The sequence below is a fragment of the Muscardinus avellanarius genome, assembly GCF_963383645.1.
Source record: "Muscardinus avellanarius genome assembly, chromosome: 6".
Lineage (NCBI taxonomy): Eukaryota > Metazoa > Chordata > Mammalia > Rodentia > Gliridae > Muscardinus > Muscardinus avellanarius.
Genome location: NC_137791.1, coordinates 107,751,501 through 107,773,361, shown reverse-complemented (window position 1 = coordinate 107,773,361; position 21,861 = coordinate 107,751,501). Strand labels below are relative to the sequence as shown.

General features: G+C 45.7%; 1 protein-coding gene across 1 annotated transcript in view; it reads left to right on the top strand.

The window, feature by feature from the left end:
• TBC1D1 (TBC1 domain family member 1) overlaps nucleotides 1–21,861 on the top strand; it is a gene marked incomplete at both ends in the record, with an annotated part of 235,246 nt that overhangs the window by 142,224 nt on the left and 71,161 nt on the right. Inside the window, 6 exons of the mRNA XM_080697261.1 lie at nucleotides 6,669–6,797; nucleotides 8,761–8,847; nucleotides 12,922–13,202; nucleotides 16,397–16,555; nucleotides 17,378–17,497; nucleotides 18,890–19,035. Coding sequence (XP_080553387.1) covers nucleotides 6,669–6,797; nucleotides 8,761–8,847; nucleotides 12,922–13,202; nucleotides 16,397–16,555; nucleotides 17,378–17,497; nucleotides 18,890–19,035 — 922 coding nt within the window. The remainder of the gene's footprint in view (nucleotides 1–6,668; nucleotides 6,798–8,760; nucleotides 8,848–12,921; nucleotides 13,203–16,396; nucleotides 16,556–17,377; nucleotides 17,498–18,889; nucleotides 19,036–21,861) is intronic.

The window sequence follows — 21,861 nt, the reverse complement described above, 5'->3', positions numbered from 1 at the left end:
TGTGTGTGTGTGTGGTACTGGGGATGGGACCTAGGTGCATTCTGTCTTCAAGCTGGCCCTGTTTTATTTTTAATTTTGAGACAGAGTCTTACTAAGTTGCAGAGGAGCTCACCAAGGTGCTGAGGTTGGTCGCAAACCTGTGATCCTCCTTTCTCAGCTTCCCAAGTACTGGGACTACAGGCAGGCACCACTGTGCTTGGCTACCTTTATCTTTTTTAAACATGTACCAAGTGCTTATTTCAAAGGCAAAGTGTGTTAGTGCCCTTCTTTCCCCACAGGCACCCTTCATTGCTTCCTAAATCAGTGCAGTTTTAATCAGCCGCACACTCGGCAGCCTGCTCGCTTGATTTCCACCGTTAGTAGGCTCTGACGGTCACGGCCCTTCCTGAGCCCTTAGGCTTGCGAGCAGTGCCGACATGGCTTCGTTCTCACTCACTGGCTGACCTGGTCCCTGCGGCAGTGGCCCTGCCGCTGGTGGATCCTAAGCATATCTGATGTCTGTTGCCGTCCTCCTCCCCAGCTCGGACCTGTGAGCGGACACTGGGTTCCAGGCCCACCTGGGCACTTGTGTGTGGGCCACCCCCAGCTCTCCCCCAACCCTTTTTGTGCTTTTTTTTTTTTTGTGGGTCTGGGGATGGAACCCAGGGGCATTCAACCTCCGAGATACAACCCCTGCCCTATTTTTTATTCTTTATATTGAAACCAGGTCTCACTGAGTTGCAGAGGGCCTCACTAAGTAGCTGAGGCTGTCCGCGAACCGCGATCCTCCAGTCTCAGCCTCCCGAATGCTGGGATTACAAGCGTGTGCCACCACGCCCGGCTTTCTTGTGCTATTTTTATCCTGATCTGATTTTCATTTTTTCTGAGCCAGCGAGGCTTATGAACTTGATAATTCTGAAATAATTTGCAATTGCTAGAAATGGGAATGAGCAAAAAGCATTTATGGTGGATGGGAGGCCTTTTTTATTAAACATTTTGAGCATTTACGGCAGATGGAGATTTTTCATCAAAGTACAAACTCACTTTTATGGACCACGGTAATATTTTTATGATACGGGGTGGATCAATCCAGTGGGGAAATTTTAATTTTTCCCCCGCAGTTTTCAAAATAGACATTCCTGTGTGTGTGTGTGTGTGTGTGTGTGTGTGTGTGTGTGTGTGTTGCTGGAGTTGAACCCAAGGATGTTCTACCTCTGAGCTATACCTCTCAGCCCTATTTTATTTTAAAATGAGGGCTCACTAAGTTTCTGAGAACCTCTAAGTTGCTGAGGTCTCTGAACCTGTGATCCTCCTGTCCCGGCCTCCCAAGTACTGGGATTCTAGGTGAGTGCCACCATGCCCTGCTCCAATTTCAAGAAAGAGATTTTAAGGTAAGAGAGACTGAGCCTCAACAGCAGAACGGGCTCTGTATCACTGACCAGGCCCGTGGCTGTGGCTGTGGCCGAGGGCAGCTGCTCTGGCCCCTGGGGGTGGTTGGCGGTGCTAGGCAGGCGCTCGCCTGGGCCCTGAGTAGCAGGGGCGCCATTGACAGGCCAGGTGTGGCTCTGAGATTCACCTGGATCCCTGCTCAGGTTTTCTGCTGGCACATACTTTAACCACAGGTGCTACTTTGTTACACCTAAAAATTCCTGTAGCCTTTGGGGGAATGTGTTATGATGTGAACTAGACAGGTAGAACCACAACTTTGACAAAAAGCTTCTGTAGCCACCAACCTTCAGGAGTGGACCGAGGACAGTGAGTCTGAGTGAGGGATAGGGTGTACCCTGTTTGACTGAGAGTGCTGAGAGCTGTCAGCAGAATCAATTTCCATCAGTCAGAAAAAACCTGAATTCTCCGATCTTATGGAAAAAGAGTCAGATTGGGCAAAGCCCTATAAGTCACAGTTAATTTTATATATATTAAATTAGAGGCTATCATGTTTTAGGTCAATGGGCATATAATTTCTACTTGTATTGACAGGGGAGGTAAAAATTAGTATCACATCAGCTGCCACTTACTGAATGTTTGCGGTGTCCTAAATACAGTTCTCATTCCGTGCATGGGCCATTCCATTCCTCCATAATAGTGCTTTGGGTGGTTAGGAGCGTACCCATTTTAGAGATGAGGAAATAGGAATCGAGGCCAGTCAGTTTGCTAACGAGTGGCCAAGCCGATTTGTCTGCGGTCTAAGAACATTATTTTAATCCAATTTTTAGAAACTTATCAAACTTGAGTGCTCTAGAATTATCAGCTTAGCCTAGGTTCATTTTCCAGTATGGCTTTTTTCTTCTGACAGCTTGTTACGAAATATTTCAAGGTACAGAAAAGTTGGGATTACACCTTGCACGTCGCATCCCCACCACCCGTGGTTTCCAGATTCTTACCTTCTGTCCAGGTTGCTTTATCATATCCCCGTTCATCTCCTAGATTACTTTATTTCTTAATGCCTTTCATGGTAAGTTTCTAATAAATTCTTTGCCCCTCAGTAGTGTGTATTTCATTGACTAGAATTCAGTATTTTTAGTTTTTTTAAGTTTTAACACATAGCAAGTCGCATAGATCCTCAGTGTGGTATTTGCTAAATTTTAAAGATGCTCCGTTAGGTTGCCCAAATCCCTGCCAGGACGTGGGGTATCTGCGTCACGCCAGGACCTGGGATGCTTTTCCATTCTCTCCTTGCTTTCCTCCCCCAGGCCTTCCCTGTGTTGAGTGTGTGTATGTGTGTGTGTGTGTGTGTGTGTGTGTGTGTGTGTGTATGTGTAGTACTGGAGATTGAGCCAAAGGCACATTCTACCTCTGAGCTATACATTTTGAAAGAGAGTCTCACTAAGTTGCAAGGGACTCACTAAGACGCGGAGGCTGTCCTCGAACCTGTGATCCTCCTGTCTCAGCCTCCCAGGTGCTGGATTATGAGCATGTATCTCCACATCCAGCTTCCCTGTTCTAGGCCTTAAGAGGAGGATCTTGAAGGACGTGCTCTTTTCCTCGTGCCTTTCTCCCCTGGATGGCGTTTCTAGGTCTACCGTGCTGTTGTGCGTCAGCAGTTTGCTCTGGAATCCATTCTGTTACGTCACTGCTGACATCTCCAGTCTCCCTCGGGGGACACCTGAGCGGCACACGGTACAGCGCAGGTGGCGTTCACACTGCTTTACCTTCACATCACAGTGTAGCACTTGTTCCCGGGCCGTCAGGCTGAGACTTTCCTCATGTGACAAAGGATGGGCAGTGGGACACTGTTGTAGAGGTCACTGTCCAGCCCCAAGTTAGAAATGATCATCTAAGAACCAGCACCATATTCAAGGGAGAAACTTCTAGAAGCTCATCATAAGATACATTATTTCCAAATCATATTTGAATGATGGCATTAGTCACCAAAAAGAATGTGCGAGGGCCAAGGGCGTAGCTTGACGGCAGACCTCTTGCCTAGAGTGTTTGAGGTTCTGTGTTCAGTTCCTAGCACAGAAAAGAAAGGAAAGGACAGGAAAAAAAGAACATATGTAGAGGCAGAGGAGACAGAAATAGCACTGAGCTAGTTAGACAGACTGTCAGGCTTGGTTTATTTATTTATTTTTATTTATTTATTTATTTTTTGGTGGTACTGGGGTTCCTGGAAGCCCTTCTACCTCCGGGCTACACTCCCAGACCTATTTTATTTTGGGAAACAGGGTCTTTTAAGCCAGCGTGGCTGGCTTCGAACCTGAGCGATCCTCCTGTCTCAGCCTCCCAAGCGCAGGGATTACAAGCATGTGCCACCACACCCGGCTCCAGGCTTGGTTTAAAAACTCACAGTTAGCACAGTTTTTCTTGTGTCTATGTTGGATCAACTAACTTGTCCTGTTTTCTTTAGTCTCTTAGCCAGTATTTTCCTTCTTTATCAAAATCATCAATTAGCCGGGCATGGTGGCGCACGCTTGTAATCCCAGTGCTTGGGAGGCTGAGACAGGAGGATTGCACACATTCAAAGCCATCCTCAGCTGCTTAGTGAGGCTCTCAGCAAGTTAGTGAGACCCTGTTTCCAAATAAAGTATAAAATAGGTCTGGAAGTGTAGCCTGGAGGTAAAAAAGCCCCCAGGTTCCACCCTCAGTAACACACACACACACACACACACACACACACACACACACACACAATCAATCAATCCAGTTTGCTTCTATTTTACAACCACTTCATTGTGAGTTTGCAGGCATTTCTGTAGTGCCTTGAACCCGTGGGTAAGCTGGTTTTGAGCCAGGCCCCTGACGGCCCTTGTGGGTGACTCCGTTACCCTGGATCTGCCTGGAGTCTAGACGGGCTCTTATTCTCGGGAGGCGATTGCGTAGGACCAGTGGCAGCCACCAGAGCCCCTACCTGTGGTGCTCGGCCACAGGCACGCGCTCAGCTCTGGCCGAGCCATCTGTTCCTCTCGCGTGTGCTCCCTGCTGGCCTGCCTGGGCACTGTCACCTGTCCACTCCCTCTTGAGCTAGCCTTTCCTGCCCAGAGCTCATGCTCTCAGTACTAGCAAACACGGAGGTAAGTGGGAGTCTCCCTTCGTGAAGGAATTTCTAAGCTACCACTCATTCTTTTAAAGAATGTTCTAATTCCCACGGGAATAAAATTATGGATAATTGGACAAAGCTGAATGTAGCTCTTGTCAGAGCCTTTTGTTTTCTCTTATGCTTTGAAAAGTGTATAACATTCATTGGTGAATTAGGATTCCACGATTTCAAAGAAGATGTAGGGTCTTTGAACAGCAGATTACTGAGTGAAATGAAAAGATGCTTAGTAGCAGTAAGAGTCAGGGAAGCATATTGAAAGAACACCTTAACCCAGCAGATTGTCAGAAACGTAAAAGCCTGGCAATTCCCTGTAAAGGTGAGCTCTCCTATGCTAATACTGAGACCACAAATTGATACCATTTAGATGAGAGGAGCTTGGCGATGCCTGGTATAACTGGAGATGTGTAGTCTCAGTGACCCAGCAAGGACATCCTGATTCTCTACCTTCATAGCCATTCACAGGAGGACATAAGGAGGTCGGATAAGAGAGGTGACTACAGCAGGGGCGGCTGGTGCTCGGAGGCGTTGAGGACGCCTGTCACGCTTCCTGTCAGTGAAAGGAGGCAGGTAGAGCAGATAGTAGTCACGATGGCTGATATGCATTTGATGTCCTGTGTGTTTCACGTGTTAACTCATTTAAATGTCATCATAACAGCTTCATGAGGAGAGTTGAGTCTGCAAGTGGAGGGGCCGAGAGGGACAGTGGGGAGAAAGGTTGCCCGACCACGGCGCTCGAGACCAGCGGACAGGCGTGCCATGTGGGCATGAGCCCGGAGCCCCTGCTCCCTGCCGCCCTCCACCTGGCAGCACTACATTAGTCTTTGTGCTTTTCAGTTGGCTTGAAATAAAAAAACAACTACAACAAAGAATATGTTGGAATTTAGAGTAGTGAGGATTTGTTTGTGTTTGTGTTTTTTTTTTTTTTTTTTTTTTTTTTTTTGCGGTCCTGGGGATGGAGCCCAGGGGCATTTGACCTCCAAGCTACACCCCCTGCCCTATTTTTTTATTCTTTATTTTGAAACAGGGTCTCACTAAGTTGCAGAAGACCGCACTAAGTAGCTAAGGCCGTCCTCCTCAAACCACGATTCTCCAGTCTCAGCCTCCCAGGTGCTGGGATTACAAGCGTGCGCCACCACGCCCGGCTCTTGCTTGTGTTTTATTAGCAAAGTCATTGTCTAAGCGGAAAGCAACTGGGTGAGGATCCATATAAGAAGCCATTTAACTTGATTTTTCGTATTTTTTAAAAAATATACCTCCTTGTTAATAACACTTGTTAGTAACACTATACCAGGTGCAGTGGTGCTTGGCGCAAAACCTGGGAAGCCGAGACAGGAGAATGGCAAGTTCAAGACCAATATGGAATAACTTTGTGAGACACTGTCTCAAAATTAAAAACTAAAAGAGCTAGGGATGTAGCTCAGTGGTAGAATGCCCCGGGTTCAATCCCCAGTACAAGACAAATAAGTAAATAAATAAATAAATACACGTCACATTAAACTTCAGCAGTTGTCCAACTCCATTGTGGTTTCAGTTTTATATTATGATTAGTTCAGGGATTGAAAAGCTTGGCTGCAGAGGAGACTGAAAGATCCCAGGCAAAAGTAGGGGATCACAGATCTATAGAACGAAGTTAATATAGACTGAGAATGGATTCCTTAGCTAATAAATCTGTTGTGCCTTTCTGCAATGGCCCCAAAAGAAAGTTATTACTCTTTTGAAAAGTTAATAGTAGACACTTTTGTACCAGATACTGTGCTCAGGGCATTACATACTTTACCGGTTTTAATTTCACAACACAGCAGTATAATTTGATCTTGTTCTTGGTCTCGGTCTATGGAAGAGGAGATTGAGGCTGAGAGGAGGTAGGAATTGAGGCCACATTTACTAAGCCCAAGATCTCTAGCCCAGCGCTGGACTTGAGTCCAGCCTCCTCTAGCTGATGGGCTTGAAAGCACATCTCCTCATTTCCTTAAAGCAACTCTTGGAGGAAAAAGTGTCTCCAGACTTGGAGCCGCGTCACTAAGGAGCGGAGATGAAGTCACAGGCCAGTCGAGAATAATGGCCTGACTTCAAGGAGATACGCCCCAGACACCTGGCATCTCGTAAAGGGAGGTTGGAAATGGCTTAACTTTTCAGTATTTCACCTTTTCAGACATCACACGTCACAGCAGAGAACATTGGAAGTGAATTGCCACCCAGTGCCACTCGATTTAGGCTGGATATGCTCAAAAACAGAGCAAAGAGATCTTTAACAGAGTCTTTAGAAAGTATTTTGTCTCGGGTAAGTAGTATAATTTCTTCTGATTTAAGTTAAATCATTTTCTTGGGGATTCAGTTCTATGCTTTTATTTCTTTCTCTGGTTCAGTTCTGTGTTTTTATTATCTCAGTGTTCATCATAAAGTATAAAAATAACTTTGTCTTCTCAGTCTTAGAACAATGTTATCTATATTTAAAATTTTTATTTTCTTTTATTATTTATTTATTTATAATTGGTATATTGTAGTCATACATGTTAGTGGAGTACAGGATGGTAGAGGCATACATGCACACATCACTCATATAGCTCCTCCCCAATTCCCTCCCCATTCCCTCCTCCTCCCCCCTTCTCATGTTTGGCCCGGTGATTGACTTTGATATGTTTGTGAATGTACATCATGTACATTCCAAATTTCCCTCAGTTAGGTCACCTTATTTGCACCTCCCGAGGTGCTTTAAGAAAGGCGAGGGCAGGAAGAAACCAGCCCTGCCAATTGTTCTCTCTGCCGCTCTCTCCAGCCTTCCCTCCAAGGTGGAAGCCTTTTCCAGAAGATGGTGTCTAGGCAGGAGGTTTAAAGCACCAACATAAGGTGCAAACTTAATGTGATTTTCTGTTTCATTGTCCTTTATTTTTTTAAAAAAGTTTTATGTGGATCATATTGAAAATGGCATACATTGATATCAAAGGAATTCATATAGGAAAAGAGTATCCTTGTTTGCAGATGACATGATCCTTTATCTAGAAGACCCTAAGAACTCAACCAAAAGACTACTGGAGCTGATTAACCAATTCAGCAAAGTTGCAGGATATAAAAACAATCTAAATAAATCAGTTGCTTTTCTATATGCCAACGATGAATCCACAATGAAAGAAATAAAGAAAACAATTCCATTCACTACAACCTAAATTGTTTTTAACTAAGCCTGAGTTTGAGAAGAAATATCTTTCACTCATATATTCAGTCTCATGGAGTTGTTTTGCCTCCTCAGAGAGTGTCAGTCACTGGTCAGGACCTATCTAGATGCACCAAGAAGTGGGCTCCGTCCTCCCCAGTGTCACCGGGACAGTTTAAAACCCAGGTCCTGTCAGCTGCTGTTGCTTAGTGCCTGGAACTTTCTATAACTGAAGTCCACAAACTGTTTGACCCACCCATTTCCTGTTATTGTAAAATTTCATTGAAACACAATCATGTTTGTTCATTTACCATTATTCAAGGCTGCTTTTTTGCAAAATTGAATACTTGCCACAAACAACATATGGCTCACAAAGCCTGATATTTACTGTCTGGCCCTTTATAGAAAACAAAATTGCTAATTACAGCTCTGTAGGGAAAACAAAGTATATATATTCATCAATCTACCATCCCGTGAATGTAAATAGCTTCCGTGTCACTTCTAAGAAATCAGAGTTGGTTTTCTGTCCCAAGTTTCTCACATCTCTGGAGCTCTACACTCTCATTATGGTTCTTTGTGATTTTATGACAAATTCCTTTTGAAACATGTGCTTCATTTAATAGTTAGCTAAAGAAAATTAAAATTTATTCTGGAAGGTATTTCAGATACTCTTGTGACATTCTCTGAGGTACTTAAAAGCAGTGCAGTTAGCAGGCCAGGGCTGGAGGGGCTGCACCTGCAAGCCCCAGAGGGATAGAGTGTTGGTCTGAGTAATGTGCAGCTGGCCAGCCCTGATGACTTGTGGCTCGGAAGAGAGCCGGGGAGTGGGCTGGCTAGAGCATCCTCTTTTCTTCTTAGAAGGATTGTCTCTTTTTCCAGCCCCTTATCCCTGCCAAGTGACTAATCCACAGGGGCATGGGAACATTTAAGTTGGTGTGGTACATCTAAAATAAAAATGTTGACAGAAATGCTGGTTGTCTTAGTGGACATCCATGCTTAGCAGCATTTCTCAATACGAGCATTTTTTTCTGAGTTTTTTAGCTGATGCTTTTGCAAAAGCCTCAGGGGTAACTCGACTGCTTTTCTTTATTAGGGTAATAAAGCCAGAGGCCTGCAAGAACATTCTGCCAGCGTGGATCTGGACAGCTCTGTGTCTAGCACAATAAGTAACGTCAGCAAAGTAAGCACGTTTCTCTTTATATGACACCCTGGGAAAGCCTCCTGCCTCCAACACAAAGTGATTGGTGCTTTCAGATTTCTTGGCACAGGTGGAAGGCTGGTCCTATAGTTCTGCCTTGGTTAAAAAAAAAAAATCTGATTGTTCCATAAACCAAAAAAAAAAAAAATGAGATCACAATTATAGATAAGAAATAACTTGTCTTATGCCATGAGTTGATTTCTTTCCCAGGTAGATTTCCTAGTAAAAAAAATAATTACATTTGGGAGAACCTCAAAAAGAGGTTGTGAATTCAGAGAAGTATGCACCTTACATTTCTGAAACTTTGTCCGCTAGCTGGCTCCATGATTATGATGAAATGTCCTTTTTCTAAACAAGCAACTAAGCCTCACTTCCCTTCTCTGCCATCAAGCACAAGTACAGTGGCTAACATTTCTCTTTGGTAATAGACTGGGGTGTGGGTTCTCGTCTAGTAGCCTTCTTTGTAGACATCTGGCATATTGAACCTGGTTAGTTCAGCATTATAACTGCCAAAAAGTAGGTCTAGGGTTTTGTGTTGTGGAGGCCAGCTTTTCTTTCAGCTGTCAGACACGCTCTGATGCAAGACTGAGGAATTTTGTGGAGGCCAGGTCCTTACCACAGGAATGGTTTAAACGTCTCTGAGGTCCCTTCTAGACGTGTGGCGCTCAGAGCTTTTAAACCGTCACCGACAGTAAAAAGCACATTTCTCATTGTGACATTGTTCAGGAATATACATACACACAAAATTAAACATCTGCAAAAATATTTACTCTGAAAAATATGCAATATATACTTGTTTTTTCTGTTCTTTTACTTGGAAAATGCTCATGGCAATCCACTAACTGATACCACCACCTACTAGTGTGCTACATTGTATAGTTTGAAAAACATTTTTTTAGATGAGTATTTCCCAAGTTATGAGGTGCATTTCTGCCGAAGTCTTGGTTAAAGTGTGAGTTCAAGCCGGGCGTGGTGGCGCACGCTTGTAATCCCCGCGCTTGGGAGGCTGAGACAGGAGGATCACACAGGTTCGAAGCCAGCCTCAGCTACTGAGTGAAGCTCTCAGCAACTTAGTGAGACCCTGTTTCCAAATAAAATATAAAATGGGTCTGGGAGTATAGCCCGGAAGTAGAAAGCCTCTGGGTTCCACCCCCAGTACCACCAAAATAAATAAATAAAGTGTGGGTTCAGTGTCACAAGGCCAGGGTGAAGCCTGAAATGCTGAATTCTGACAAGCGCCCCAGGCCCTGGTCTAGTCTGTAGAGCTCCAATTGTGACTTTCTAAGTTAAAATATAGTGGAATGTACCATCCTTCAGGCTCTACCCAGTACCCACTAATTCTGCTCTGCAGTTCAAGTGTGAAAGTGTTATGATTTATCTGTTGTGTGCAGATGAGTAAGTCACAGTCCCATTCCTGTACGGGCTTAAGCTATAGGACAGGGATGCCGATAGGCATATAGCCCCTGCATCAGCCAGAGTGCGGCAGGAGCCTTGAGAGCTGCAGGTGAGAGATGTTTGGTAACTTGGAAGTCAGAGAAGCAAGGGGAAAGGTGTCCGGGTTGGCTGGTGGAAGCAGGAAAAGTGTGAGGTGGGAGGGAGCAAAGCAGCCTTTGGTTAAATCTTGGAGAAAAAAACGCAAGAACTGGACCTGTGGATGTGAACAGGGAAGAAGGGACTCCAGAGGTGTCAGTAAAGACACTCGAAGGAAGCCACCAAGTGGCTGATGCAGTAAGTCGGATTGCTTGCTTTCTTTTATTTTTTTTTTTTTAATAAGGAACACTTTATGAATTTGCGTGTCATTCTTGCGCAGAGGCCATGCTAATCTTCTCTGTATCGTTCCAATTTTAGTATATGTGGTGCCAAGGCGAGCACAAGGATTGCTCGCTTTCTATGCTTCAAAATGCAGATCTGGGACTATTGTGCCGTAGCTTTGGTTTCGAGGGTAATTTAAGAGAGAAGTGCCTTGTGTGTGTTGCACACCTTTGGGGCACTTCTTTACTTCTTTCTTCTCTTCATTCTAAACTGAGAAAGTGCTGCAAAGATTTTCATTTTATGTATTTGGGTCTCATCGAGCAAATAGTTCACCAAGGATTTGCCAAGAAGTAGAATATCAGGCCCTTCCCGGCATCACACTAAACTAAGAGTTAGCTCTTTCACACAATTTGGAGGGAGGTTAATAGGAATTTAGATGAGCTAGGTGTGGTAGCACGCACCTGTAAGCTCAGCTACTCAGCACGCTGAGGTCAGAGGACTGCAAGTTCAATGTCAGCCTGGACAACTTAATGAGAACTGTTTTAAAAATAAAAATAAATGAAAGGGCCAGGGGTGTAGCTCAATTGTAGCGCACCCCTGGGATGAATCCCCCCAAAAGAATTTTAAGTGAATAGGTTTGCTTAGTGGAGACCGTTTTCTTTGATGTATTATCTTAGATAAAAATTGAAATCTTTACATCAGAAGAATCTCCAGAACTATTGAAGAATGAAAAAATTTAGATGTAAAAATACTGTTTTACAATATATTGAGAACTAAGCTTTTCTTATATAATTCCTACAAAGTTAGATTGTTATAAGGTCTCCCTTTAATAAACTAATTTTTTGAAATTAAAATCTCAGTGCCATCTATAAGGCATTCAGCAGTATATCGAATGAGCAGGTAGAATTTGGATTCCCCAGTCCACCATGAGATGTACTCATTCTGTTTGCTCTTTTTACATTAGCATATTTATCCCTCCTAGCAGTTTTCCTTTTACTTTATATTTTTGTATTTGACAAAAGTATGATGGCCACAGCCGGGCGTGGTGGTGCATGCTTGTAATCCCAGCATTCAGGAGGCTGAGACTGGAGGATCACAGTTCATGGACAGCCTTAGCTACTTAGTGAGGCCCTCTGCAACTCAGTGAGACCCGGTTTCAAAATAAAGAATAAAAAATAGGGCAGGGGGTGTAGCTCGGAGGTCAAATGCCCCTGGGTTTCATCCCCAGACCTGCAAAAAAAAAAAAAAAAAAAAAAAGTATAATGGCCACGGCCACATCCTGGGTGCAATGCTAAGCATCGGTTTACTTTGAGTAGTAGTAGATCATTCCTTTGAAAAAGCATGCATCTGGAAAGTACAAAATATTAAATATTGTTATGATTCTTTTTATTTTTGCAGTACTGGGCATGGAACCCAGGGGCATTGCACCTCTGAGCTATACCCCCAGCCCAATATTTTTAGTCTTTTTAATTTGAAACAGAGTCTCGCTGAGTTGTGAAGAGCCTCGCTAAGTAGCTGAAGCTGTCCACAATCCATGATCCTCTGGTCTCAGCCTCCCAAATGCTGGGATTACAAGTGTGTGCCACCACACCCAGCTAAATATTGTTATGATTCTTAATGCTTGAGGATGCAGTGAGGGTCTTTAATGAAACAGTAACTTAGGTTTGCATAACATTCTGTGGCATACTTTCCATTGTATTGCCTTACTTAATTCTTAAAACGGGGGCAGATCTTCACTGCACCCTGTTACAGATGAGGAAAATGAGGTGCGGGCAGAGGTGAGGCGATTTGACCCGAGAGAGTTGGTGCCTGCAGAGGCGCCTCCACGCTTTGAGAATTAGATCGGATATGGTTCCTAACCTCCAGATTACCATGTTCAGTCTCAGCACTAGATCAAATTCAGAGAGCCTTGATGTTTGGATAAGAAGTGTGTACACGCTTGATAACAACAAAGAACTTGGTTGGCCAGCAGAGACGAGTTGTACGGCTTCTTAGGAGCAGCAGTGCTGTCCTGTTTGGGGAGTGAGGAGCTGTTTATGGCGTTCCTGGACACGGTGATAAGTTAAATGTTACGGCTCTGCCCTTGTCTCATGCCTTTGGGTCATTTCTCCAGAAAACTAGCATGTCTTTGACAAGCAGGTATTTAATCGCTCCGTATTTCCTTATATATTTTGGTGGCCTCTAGATGGCATCGTAATCAGATGTGCCCACAAGTTAAGATGTTTTTCTGCACTGGGATTAGAGATGTACAGACCTCACAGATTCCCTGGGGGAATGCCTAATCTCCTGTCTGTCTGCCGCCAGGAGCCATCAGCGAGTGACAAGGACGGCCTGCTCGCCTCGGAGAGTTCCTTCAAGCTCCTTGGCTCCTCGGATGACCTGTCTAGCGACACAGAGAGCCACTGTGCTGAAGAGCCGGCGTCACTGTCCCCGCAGCAGGCCTTCCGAAGGCGCGCCAACACCCTGAGTCATTTTCCTGTCGGATGCCCAGAACCTCCAGAACCCACTCGGGGGTCCCCAGGGGTCTCTCAGAGAAAACTCATGAGGTACCACTCAGTGAGCACAGAGACGCCTCACGAGCGGAAGTAAGATTTGCTTAAAATGTAAAATGTGTTGTGTCAATGGGTGGGGCATATTAGTGACTAACCAGGTATGCATGTCCTGGATTTGCTTAGCGGATGAAAGAACTGAGTCAGGTTGCTGCTTTCTTCTTCTTCTTCTTCTTCTTCTTCTTCTTCTTCTTCCTCTTCCTCTTCCTCTTCCTCTTCCTCTTTCTCCTCCTCTTTCTCCTCCTCCTCCTCCTCCTCCTCCTCCTCCTCCTCCTCCCTCCTCCCTCCGTTGTCTCCTCCTTCTCATTTTTCTTCGTTGTTGTATTGGAGATTGAACCCAGGACATTCTACCTCTGAGGTATACTCCCAGCCCTGTTTTAGTTTTTAATTTAGAAACAGGGTCTCACTAAGTTGCTGAGAGCCTTGTTAAGTTGCTATGGCTGGTTCAGAAACAGATCCTCCTGTCTCAGCCTCTCAAGTGCTGGGATTACAGGCGCGTGCTACTATGCACAGCTCTTGGCTTAAAAAGATAAACCTTGCAAGTTGCAATGGTGTACGACTTGACTGCAGTCCCAGTGATTTGGGAGGCTGAGGCAGGAGGATTTCATGTTGGAGACCAGCCTGGGCAACTTAGTGAGACCCTATCTCTAAATAAAAGAGTAAAATTTAAACAAAAGGGCTAGGAATAGAGCTTAGTGGTAGAGCACCTCAGTTCACCCCTCCCCCACTGTAATGCAAAAGAAAGAGAGAGAGGAAGAAAGAAGAAGAAAGAAAGAAAGAAAGAAAGAAAGAAAGAAAGAAAGAAAGAAAAGAGAAAAGAAAAAGAGGGAAAGAAGCAAGCTGGTTAACTGGGAGTGTAGCACAGTGATAGACCTGGGTTTAACCTTAGTACTGTAAAAATAACCAAAAGACAAAACTTGAAGCAGTGATATGTTCTTCCTAGGTCCCTCTTCCTTATTTCTATCTCTCTTTTTTGTACTAGAAATTGAGCCCAGGGGCGTTCTTCCTCTGAGCTACAACCCTAACTCTTTTTATTTTTTTATTTTGAGGTGGGGGTCTTGCTGAGTTGCTAAGGTTGGCCTTGAATCTGTGATCCTCCTGTCTCAGCTTCCCAAGTACTGGAATTACAGGCATGTACCAATATGCCTGACTCTTCTCAGATCTTTTGGGTTGTAGATAGGGAGATGCTTATAAATTGTTCAAAAACAAGTATTGCCAGGAAGCAGATAAAGCTGAGCAAAAATGGTCCTTAACATGTAGAATTTCTCAAGCATAAGCGACATCATTGACCTTGGGACTTGGCTGCTGGCCTTGAGGAAACTGGTAAGCAACTGAGTGGAGGAGTCTCCTCCCTTGGACACTGGACAGCTGCAGTGGAGTGGAGACGCAGCATCCGTAAAGCAGGAGGGGCGCGTGATGGGCCCTGGGTGGACCCTGGCCCAAGTTCTGGCTTGGCTCAGTTGTGAGCTAGGTGTAACCTGGACAGACCTGCTGAGTGGCTTCACATGACAAGTTTGGAGTAGATGTTGTCTAAAATTTTTTTCACTGTGAGAATTCTAAATTCTTTTAGCAGGATTCACAAAGTTGATAATTGGGCTCAAATGAACAATGGGAACTTTCTGGCTATAGAGAAGAGTAAAGAATATGGTAGCAGAAGTTTGCCCTGTTCGTCCCAGAGTTCCTTAGTGATTAATCCTAAGTGCTAGAAATTATGAATTGACCCAGAATAATCTTTAAAAATAACTTGAAAAGTCTCTTAACATCCTTCACCTTGCAAGTATAAATTAGGGCCACAACTGCATAGGGTTGCTGCCTTCCTCTGGGGATGCGGAAGACCAGCACAGGGGTCAGTATTGTTCCTGTGTGTGTGGTGGAGTTTCTCTGGGAGTGAGAGTCTTCAAGGCAGCGTTTGAAATGTTCAGAGAAGTGGCACACACACGTTAATAATCGAGGATCATGTAGGAGAGCCCATCGGCTTGGTTGGTAGTTACCCACTGGAAATCATTGCTGGCCCTTTGGAACTCGGCAGGATAACTGTGGTCACAGAAGCTGGACATCCTTTGGAAACCGCCTGGCTGGAGCAGTATTGGTTTCTTGCTGTGTTTCCCAACACCCATCCACACACTCCTTCCCCTTTGCTCCCTCTGTTCACCCACTCCTCTCGTTCTGGCATTTTCTCCCTGGAGAACTCTAGCTGTCTTGTCAGTCTGCAGATGCCCATAAGTCCGAGGCAGTGGGACTTGGTGCCCCCCCCCCCCCTGCCAAGAATGTGCCCTTGTGATGAGTCCGTGTGACATTGGTGATGGGCAGGTAAAGAAAATACCTGCTGTCTGTCTTTCTCTAAAATGGTCCGTTTTCCTTTTCTTTCCCACTTGCAAAGTCTTTTCTCCTATCAGTAGGAAACAAAACATGGAAATTTAGGGCAGAATTTGCTTGTTTTAAAGGGGGAGGGGCATACGTTTTTAAATTTTTGGATTTTTTTTTTTTTTTTTTAAGCTGGGCATGGTGGTGCACGCTTGTAATCCCAGCGCTTGGGAGGCTGAGACAGGAGGATCACACAGGTTCAAAGCCAGCCTCAGCTACTTAGTGAGGCTCTCAGCAACTTAGTGAGACCCTGTTTCCAAATAAAGTATAAAATAGGTCTGGGAGTATAGCCCAGAGGTAGAAAAGCCCCTGCATTCCACCCCCAATACCACACACACACAAAAAGTTTTGGACTTTTATTTTTTTGTGGTACTGGGAATGGAACCCAGGGTCATTCTACCTCCAAGCTCCACCCCCAGCCTTATTTTTTATTCTTTATTTTGAAACAGGTTCTCAACTGAGTTGTAAATGGCCTCACTAAGTAGCCGAGGCTGGCCGCTATCCTCCTGTCTTAGCCTCCCAAATGCTGGGATTACAAGCTTGTGCCACTATGCCCGGCTCTGTTTTCTATTTTGCTTTTTAAAAAAATCTCTTTTTTTTTTACTTCTTCCTGCTGGTCCCCACAAGTGAAGTAAAGAGTATATTGGGAGTGTAGACACGTGGGAGATGATCAAGAGCAGCCTCTGATACATGATTTTACTGGAAGCTGCCGCTGCAAGCAAGGGCAGAGAGGAGGGAGAGAAATGGGATAACTGGTGTCCAGATAACGAGATGTGGCCGCCGTGCACCTTTCCCTCCGTTCCCTTCCTCCTCCCCCTCCCCCTTCTCCCCTCTAACCCCCAGTGCTCTCTCTAATTGCTGTTTAGTGCGGACCCTCCACCCTCCATCGAGTCTAAGCCTTGTGCAGGTCAGTCTTCGGCCCCTGCTCCACCTCGTCTAAACCCCTCCGCCTCCTCGCCAAACTTTTTTAAATATCTAAAACATAATTCCAGTGGAGAACAAAGTGGGAATGCTGTGCCAAAAAGGTGAGCACCCTCGCATGGCAAGCTGAGTGTCGCCTATCTTCTGGGGAGGTCACCGGTGCGCACGCGCTGCATGGGGGCGGCCGTGTGGACGCTCCGCCGCTGCTTGAGTGTGTGTTTTTGCTTGTTTTGTTGATATTTGGTTTTACTGTTTTCACTGTCATTTGAACTGACTTAGTTTACTATTTTCTTAAAAATTCGAAAAAAAAAAAAAACCCTTGATGGCAAGTCTTTTAATACAGTTTTAGCATCCCTCTGCCATGGTGTGCTCACACAGGTGAATGACCGTGTCTGATTATATACATTGCCGTTTGTGCCGGATCAGAAACTTTCTGATTAATCAAAAAATTTTTTCAGTTTGAAATGAAGATGGACTAATTTTCTTTGTAAATAAATCAGTCCACCGATTCCGTTCATTTGAAGTTGATTTTTAACTGCCTGGCATGGTGTTTGTTGCACTCCTAGAGTCCCAGTACTTGGGAGGCTGAGACCTAAAGATCACAGATTAAAGACCAACCTCAAAAACCTAGCAAGACCCTGACTCAGAACAACAGCGAAAAAAGAAAAAAAAAAATTTTTTTTTTAAAGGGCTGGGAATGTAGCTTGGAGGTAGAATACCTCTCAGTTCAATCCCTAGTACCAAAAAAAAAAATTTTTTTTTTTTACTCTTACTCAAACTGAAACTCATTTATAAACTTTTAAATTTCTTACCCAGTTTACTTTTCTTAGCAGTAGAATGATTTTTTAAATTCTGAAGATTATATTTTATACTTTGTGTGTTTATATTTCTTTATCTTAAACTCTTTTTTTCGACCTAACTCTCAGCATTTCGTACCGTAATGCCCTGCGGAAAAAACTTCATTCTTCCTCCTCTGTGCCAAATTTTCTAAAATTTCTGGCTCCTGTAGATGAAAATAACACCTCTGACTTTATGAACTCAAAAAGGTAGGGTTTAATTTAGATATATTAAACCTGGATATTTTAAGTGTTGAATTATTGTTAGCTTTGTGGGGATATTATAACAGTTCTTTTGCCATTTAAGAATTATTTTAGCAAAGTCTGTTGTTCCTACTTTCTTAGCCTTTTTTTCTTACTGAATGTGATTTTTATTTTTATTTATTTTTATTTTTGGTAGTACTGGGGTTCTTGGAAGCCCTTCTACCTCCGGGCTACACTCCCAGACCTATTTTTTTATTTTTTTATTTGGAAACAGGGTCTCTTAAGCCAGCAAGGCTGACTCCGAACCAGAGCAATCCTCCTGTCTCCACCTCCCAAGCGCAGGGATTACAAGCATGCGCCACCATGCCCAGCTGAATGTGATTTTTAAAAATGTCCAGTCACAAGCTGGGCATGGTGGCGCATGCTTGTAATCCCAGCATTTGGGAGGCTGAGACAGGAGGATTATAGCCAGCCTCAGCTAGTGAGGCCCTCCACAACTCAATGAAACCCTGTTTCAAAATACAGAATAAAAAAAGAGGGCTGGGGGTGTTCCTCAGAGGTAGAATGCCCCTGGGTTCCATCCCCAGTATCACACACACACACACACACACACAAAAAATGCAGTCAACCTGTTCCCCAGTTCAATGATGTCATCATTGTCAGAAAATTAAAGTCTGAACATGTTCTCTAAGGGAGGGCAGAGTCTCTGGGTGGTGATCTATGTCGGTCCTAGATAAGTCAGGGTGTCTGATCTGTAAGTTGAGGTAGTCTCTTTATTGTGTGTTTATACTAGAATGTAAATTGCAAGGGCTTCTAGTCCTGCGAAGAGGATGAAAATCATTAGTTAATCATTTTTATATATGCTGACAAGCACCTGTTGTTTCAAAGCAAATGTTATTATCACGTGTCTGCATAAGCATTGCCCCCGGTGGTTCTGGGTAAATAGCCGTGCCAGTTTTTCCTTGTTTTGTAGTGGTCATGGGGATGTGGACCTGTGAGGAAATATTCCCACATGGGAGCAGCACAGAATGGGGCCTGGTGACTGCGCCCTTTTTAGGCAGACTCTGTTTTCTAAAAGTGGCGCCAAGAGGCCCAGTTGGAAGTGCTTGGGTGCCCAGAGGACCCAAGCAGAGGTGTCTTCATGCCTTTCCCAGTGCTGATCACTTCAGGCTTAGTCTTGTGCTGTACATGGACGGAGTCCAGTGGGAACAGCCCCCTGGGTGTGCCCGCCCACTGCGCGCCCACTGCCTGCTTGCTGTAGCCGCTGGGATTATCAAATCGTGTTTGTTTATACAAACATAATTGGTACATCAGTGCTTTGTTTAAAAAAAAATCAAACTAAATAAAACCTCAGTGTCACGTCCCCACCAGTCAGCTTCAATTACCTTGTGATTTTAGGGACTTTGAGTCGAAAGGAAGCCACCTGGGTGACGTGGGCACGGCCGGGACCCCCGTGAAGACGCGGAGGCACTCGTGGCGACAGCAGATTTTCCTCCGCGTGGCCACCCCGCAGAAGGCGAGCGACTCCCCCAGCAGATTCGAAGGTAAGGCCTCCTGGAGCGGCACCTGGGGCTGGACACGGTGCTGGGAAGGCGGGTCTGCTGGCCTCCAGGGCAACTGAGGGGAGGTTGCGCATTCATTCAGGTGGTGAGGAGCTGGGGACTGGAAGACTCTCTACCTGCTCACCTGCAGTCCAGGGTTGATTATGCCTTTTGCCACATGATTGAGATAAAGGAGCAGCATGTCACTACTGATATTTTTTTTTTTTTTTTTTTTTTGGTGGTACTGGGGTTCCTGGAAGCCCTTCTACCTCGGGGCTACACTCCCAGACCTATTTTTACATTTTTATTTGGAAACAGGGTCTCCTAAACCAGCGCACGCGCGGCTGGCTTCGAACCTGCGCGATCCTCCTGTCTCTGCCTCCCAAGTGCGGGGATTACAAGCGTGCGCCACCACGCCCGGCGTCACTACTGATATTTTAAAAAATATTTAAAATTTATAATATGGGAAAAAAGCCGAACGTGGTGGCACATGCTTGTAATCCCCACGCTTGGGAGGCAGAGACAGGAGGATCGCGCAGGTTCGAAGCCAGCCTCACTGGCTTAAGAGACCCTGTTTCCAAATAAAAATATATAAAAAATAGGCCTGGGAGCGTAGCCCTTAGGTAGGAGGACTTCCAGGAACCCCAGTACCACTCCCCCCCAAAAAAGGAAAAAAAATCATCTAAGCAAACCTTCCGAGCCCAAAGTCATTTTTCTGGCCCTGGAGGTTCCTGCACACATGGCAGCCCTTCTCCTGCCTCGGCCCTTCCAGGTGGGGGCAGCCTGGAGCCTGCACAGGGCTCAGGGTTTTGATTCTGCTCTGTGGGATGGCACTGCCCAGTGGGGGGCCCTGTGGCAGAGGAGGCTTCTCCCTCCCCGCCCTGGCCACACCCGGTAGTGGCTGTGGGAGGGAGAAGGCAAGGGGCCCCAGAGGCCCTGGAAGAGGAATCGAGCTGTGATTGGACCCTGAAACTGCAGAACACCCAGAACCCAGAGTAGGTTTCTTTAAGGCCAGTAAATGCTGGCCAGACCCGCCCCAAATGCCTGTGGAGGTTGGAAGGTGCTAATGCTGCTTTGAAAATACTTAGTGCACTGTCCTGGACACATGGAGGGTCGTGGGTAACTGTGAAGCTGCCCGTTGCATCTTGGAACAGTCCAAGCTTCCTTCCACGGAGCAGAATCCTGCCTCCCTGTCATTGCTCCCCTTTTCTGTTCAGGTCTCTGGAGCTGCACAGAATGAATTTGCTTTCACCTTCTGTTATCCAGATGACCGAGGATCATAGAAGCAGCTGTTTTTCAGTCTCTCCCACAAGTTAGTTGCTCTTGTGATCATAGGGCGCCCCTCTGGTCAAACAGATGCTCCCTTTGTCCCCTCAAGAAACCTGTACCGCCCGTGATGTCCCCAGGCCCTGGCTGAGCAGAGTCTCTCTGCCTGTTGAGTTGCTACTGTTCTGTGATGTAGATCCAGCTCCAGAGTGTGTTTTAGCTTTAAATAACTAACTCACATTCTTATTCTTACTGTATTCTGTCCTTTGGGGTGTGAACTGTCATTTGAAAAGTGGACTGATTCTTTTCTGCACTTGAGAAGCTTTCTGTAAGCTGCCCTTCTTTGAGCAGTCTGTACCTGTGAAGTTCTCTTGAGTTTTGGCCACTTCCTTTGGGTTTTAGTTTTGAGCCCGGGGGCTGCACAGTAGATGGTGCAGAGAAGTGTGCAGCATCTCCATGAACATGGCCTCTGTGACCTTGGGTAGTTGACAGAGTGTGGAATAGAACAGGGCCGAGCACTGTTCACGGCCGAGCGTGTGCCGGATCTAGGTACAGTCATGGATCCCTCAGACCCCAGCAGTTAAGCCCCCGTGTCCTGCAGGAAGATTCACCTGCCACGTGCCAGGTGAAGTGTGATACACACCCTCCTTCCTTTCTGACTGAGGCTCCTCCCTGTTGGGCTCTGAACTGTACACGCCCTGGGCTTTGGTCAGAGGTGCCCAGGTGAGCTGCTGGGTGTGTTTCAGAAGCGCCTCCGCAGGGAGGTCCCTGGAGGCTTCTGCTTTGGGTGGGTGTGCTCAGGTGTCCGTGTGTCTCCCTCTTAGCCACACTCTGCCACTGAATGGAAGACCCATTTCTGAGCATTGTGACATATGGACGTGCCTTCAGCCCGCCCCCTCCCTCTCTCCCACACCGTAGTTAGCCCTGGCAGGGGATTGCTGGGGGAGGAAGGTTGATTTCACTTTTCTTCTCCCCACTCAGGCATCTTGGTCCTCTGCCACTGTCTGCTCTTCATCCTAGGGGCAGAGATGCCAGAGCCTTCTGCCGCTGTCACTCTGTGACCTTTTGACTGGCACCAGCAGCCCTCCATATGGTCCTCTGCAGCTGAGAGCGCGACCTCCACATCCAGAGACAGCGGGGCGGGGGGGCTAGGGTTCCTTTCTCGTGTTTTGCTTACACTTACAAAGTGTACTGCTTAGCCAGGCATGGGGGCACACACCTGTAATCCCAGTACTTGGGAGGCTGAGACAGGAAGATCACAGGTTTGTGGGCAGCCCCAGCTACTTAGTAAGGCCCTCCAAAACTTAGTGAGACCCTGTTTCAAAATAAAGAGTAAAAAGTAGGACTTGGGGGTGTAGCTTGGAGGTAGAATGCCCCTGGATTCAATTCCCAGTACCAAAAAAAAAAAAGTATGCCCTGCTAGAGGCAGAGACAGGCCTCTTCCTGCTTTGCGTCAGTGTCAGGACCAGGGTCTGAAGCGTCTGCAGCTGGCTGAGTCGAGTGCCCGTGTGTGGGGTGTGAAGGACATGTGGAGGTGTCGGTAAGAAATGCTCCCAACAATGC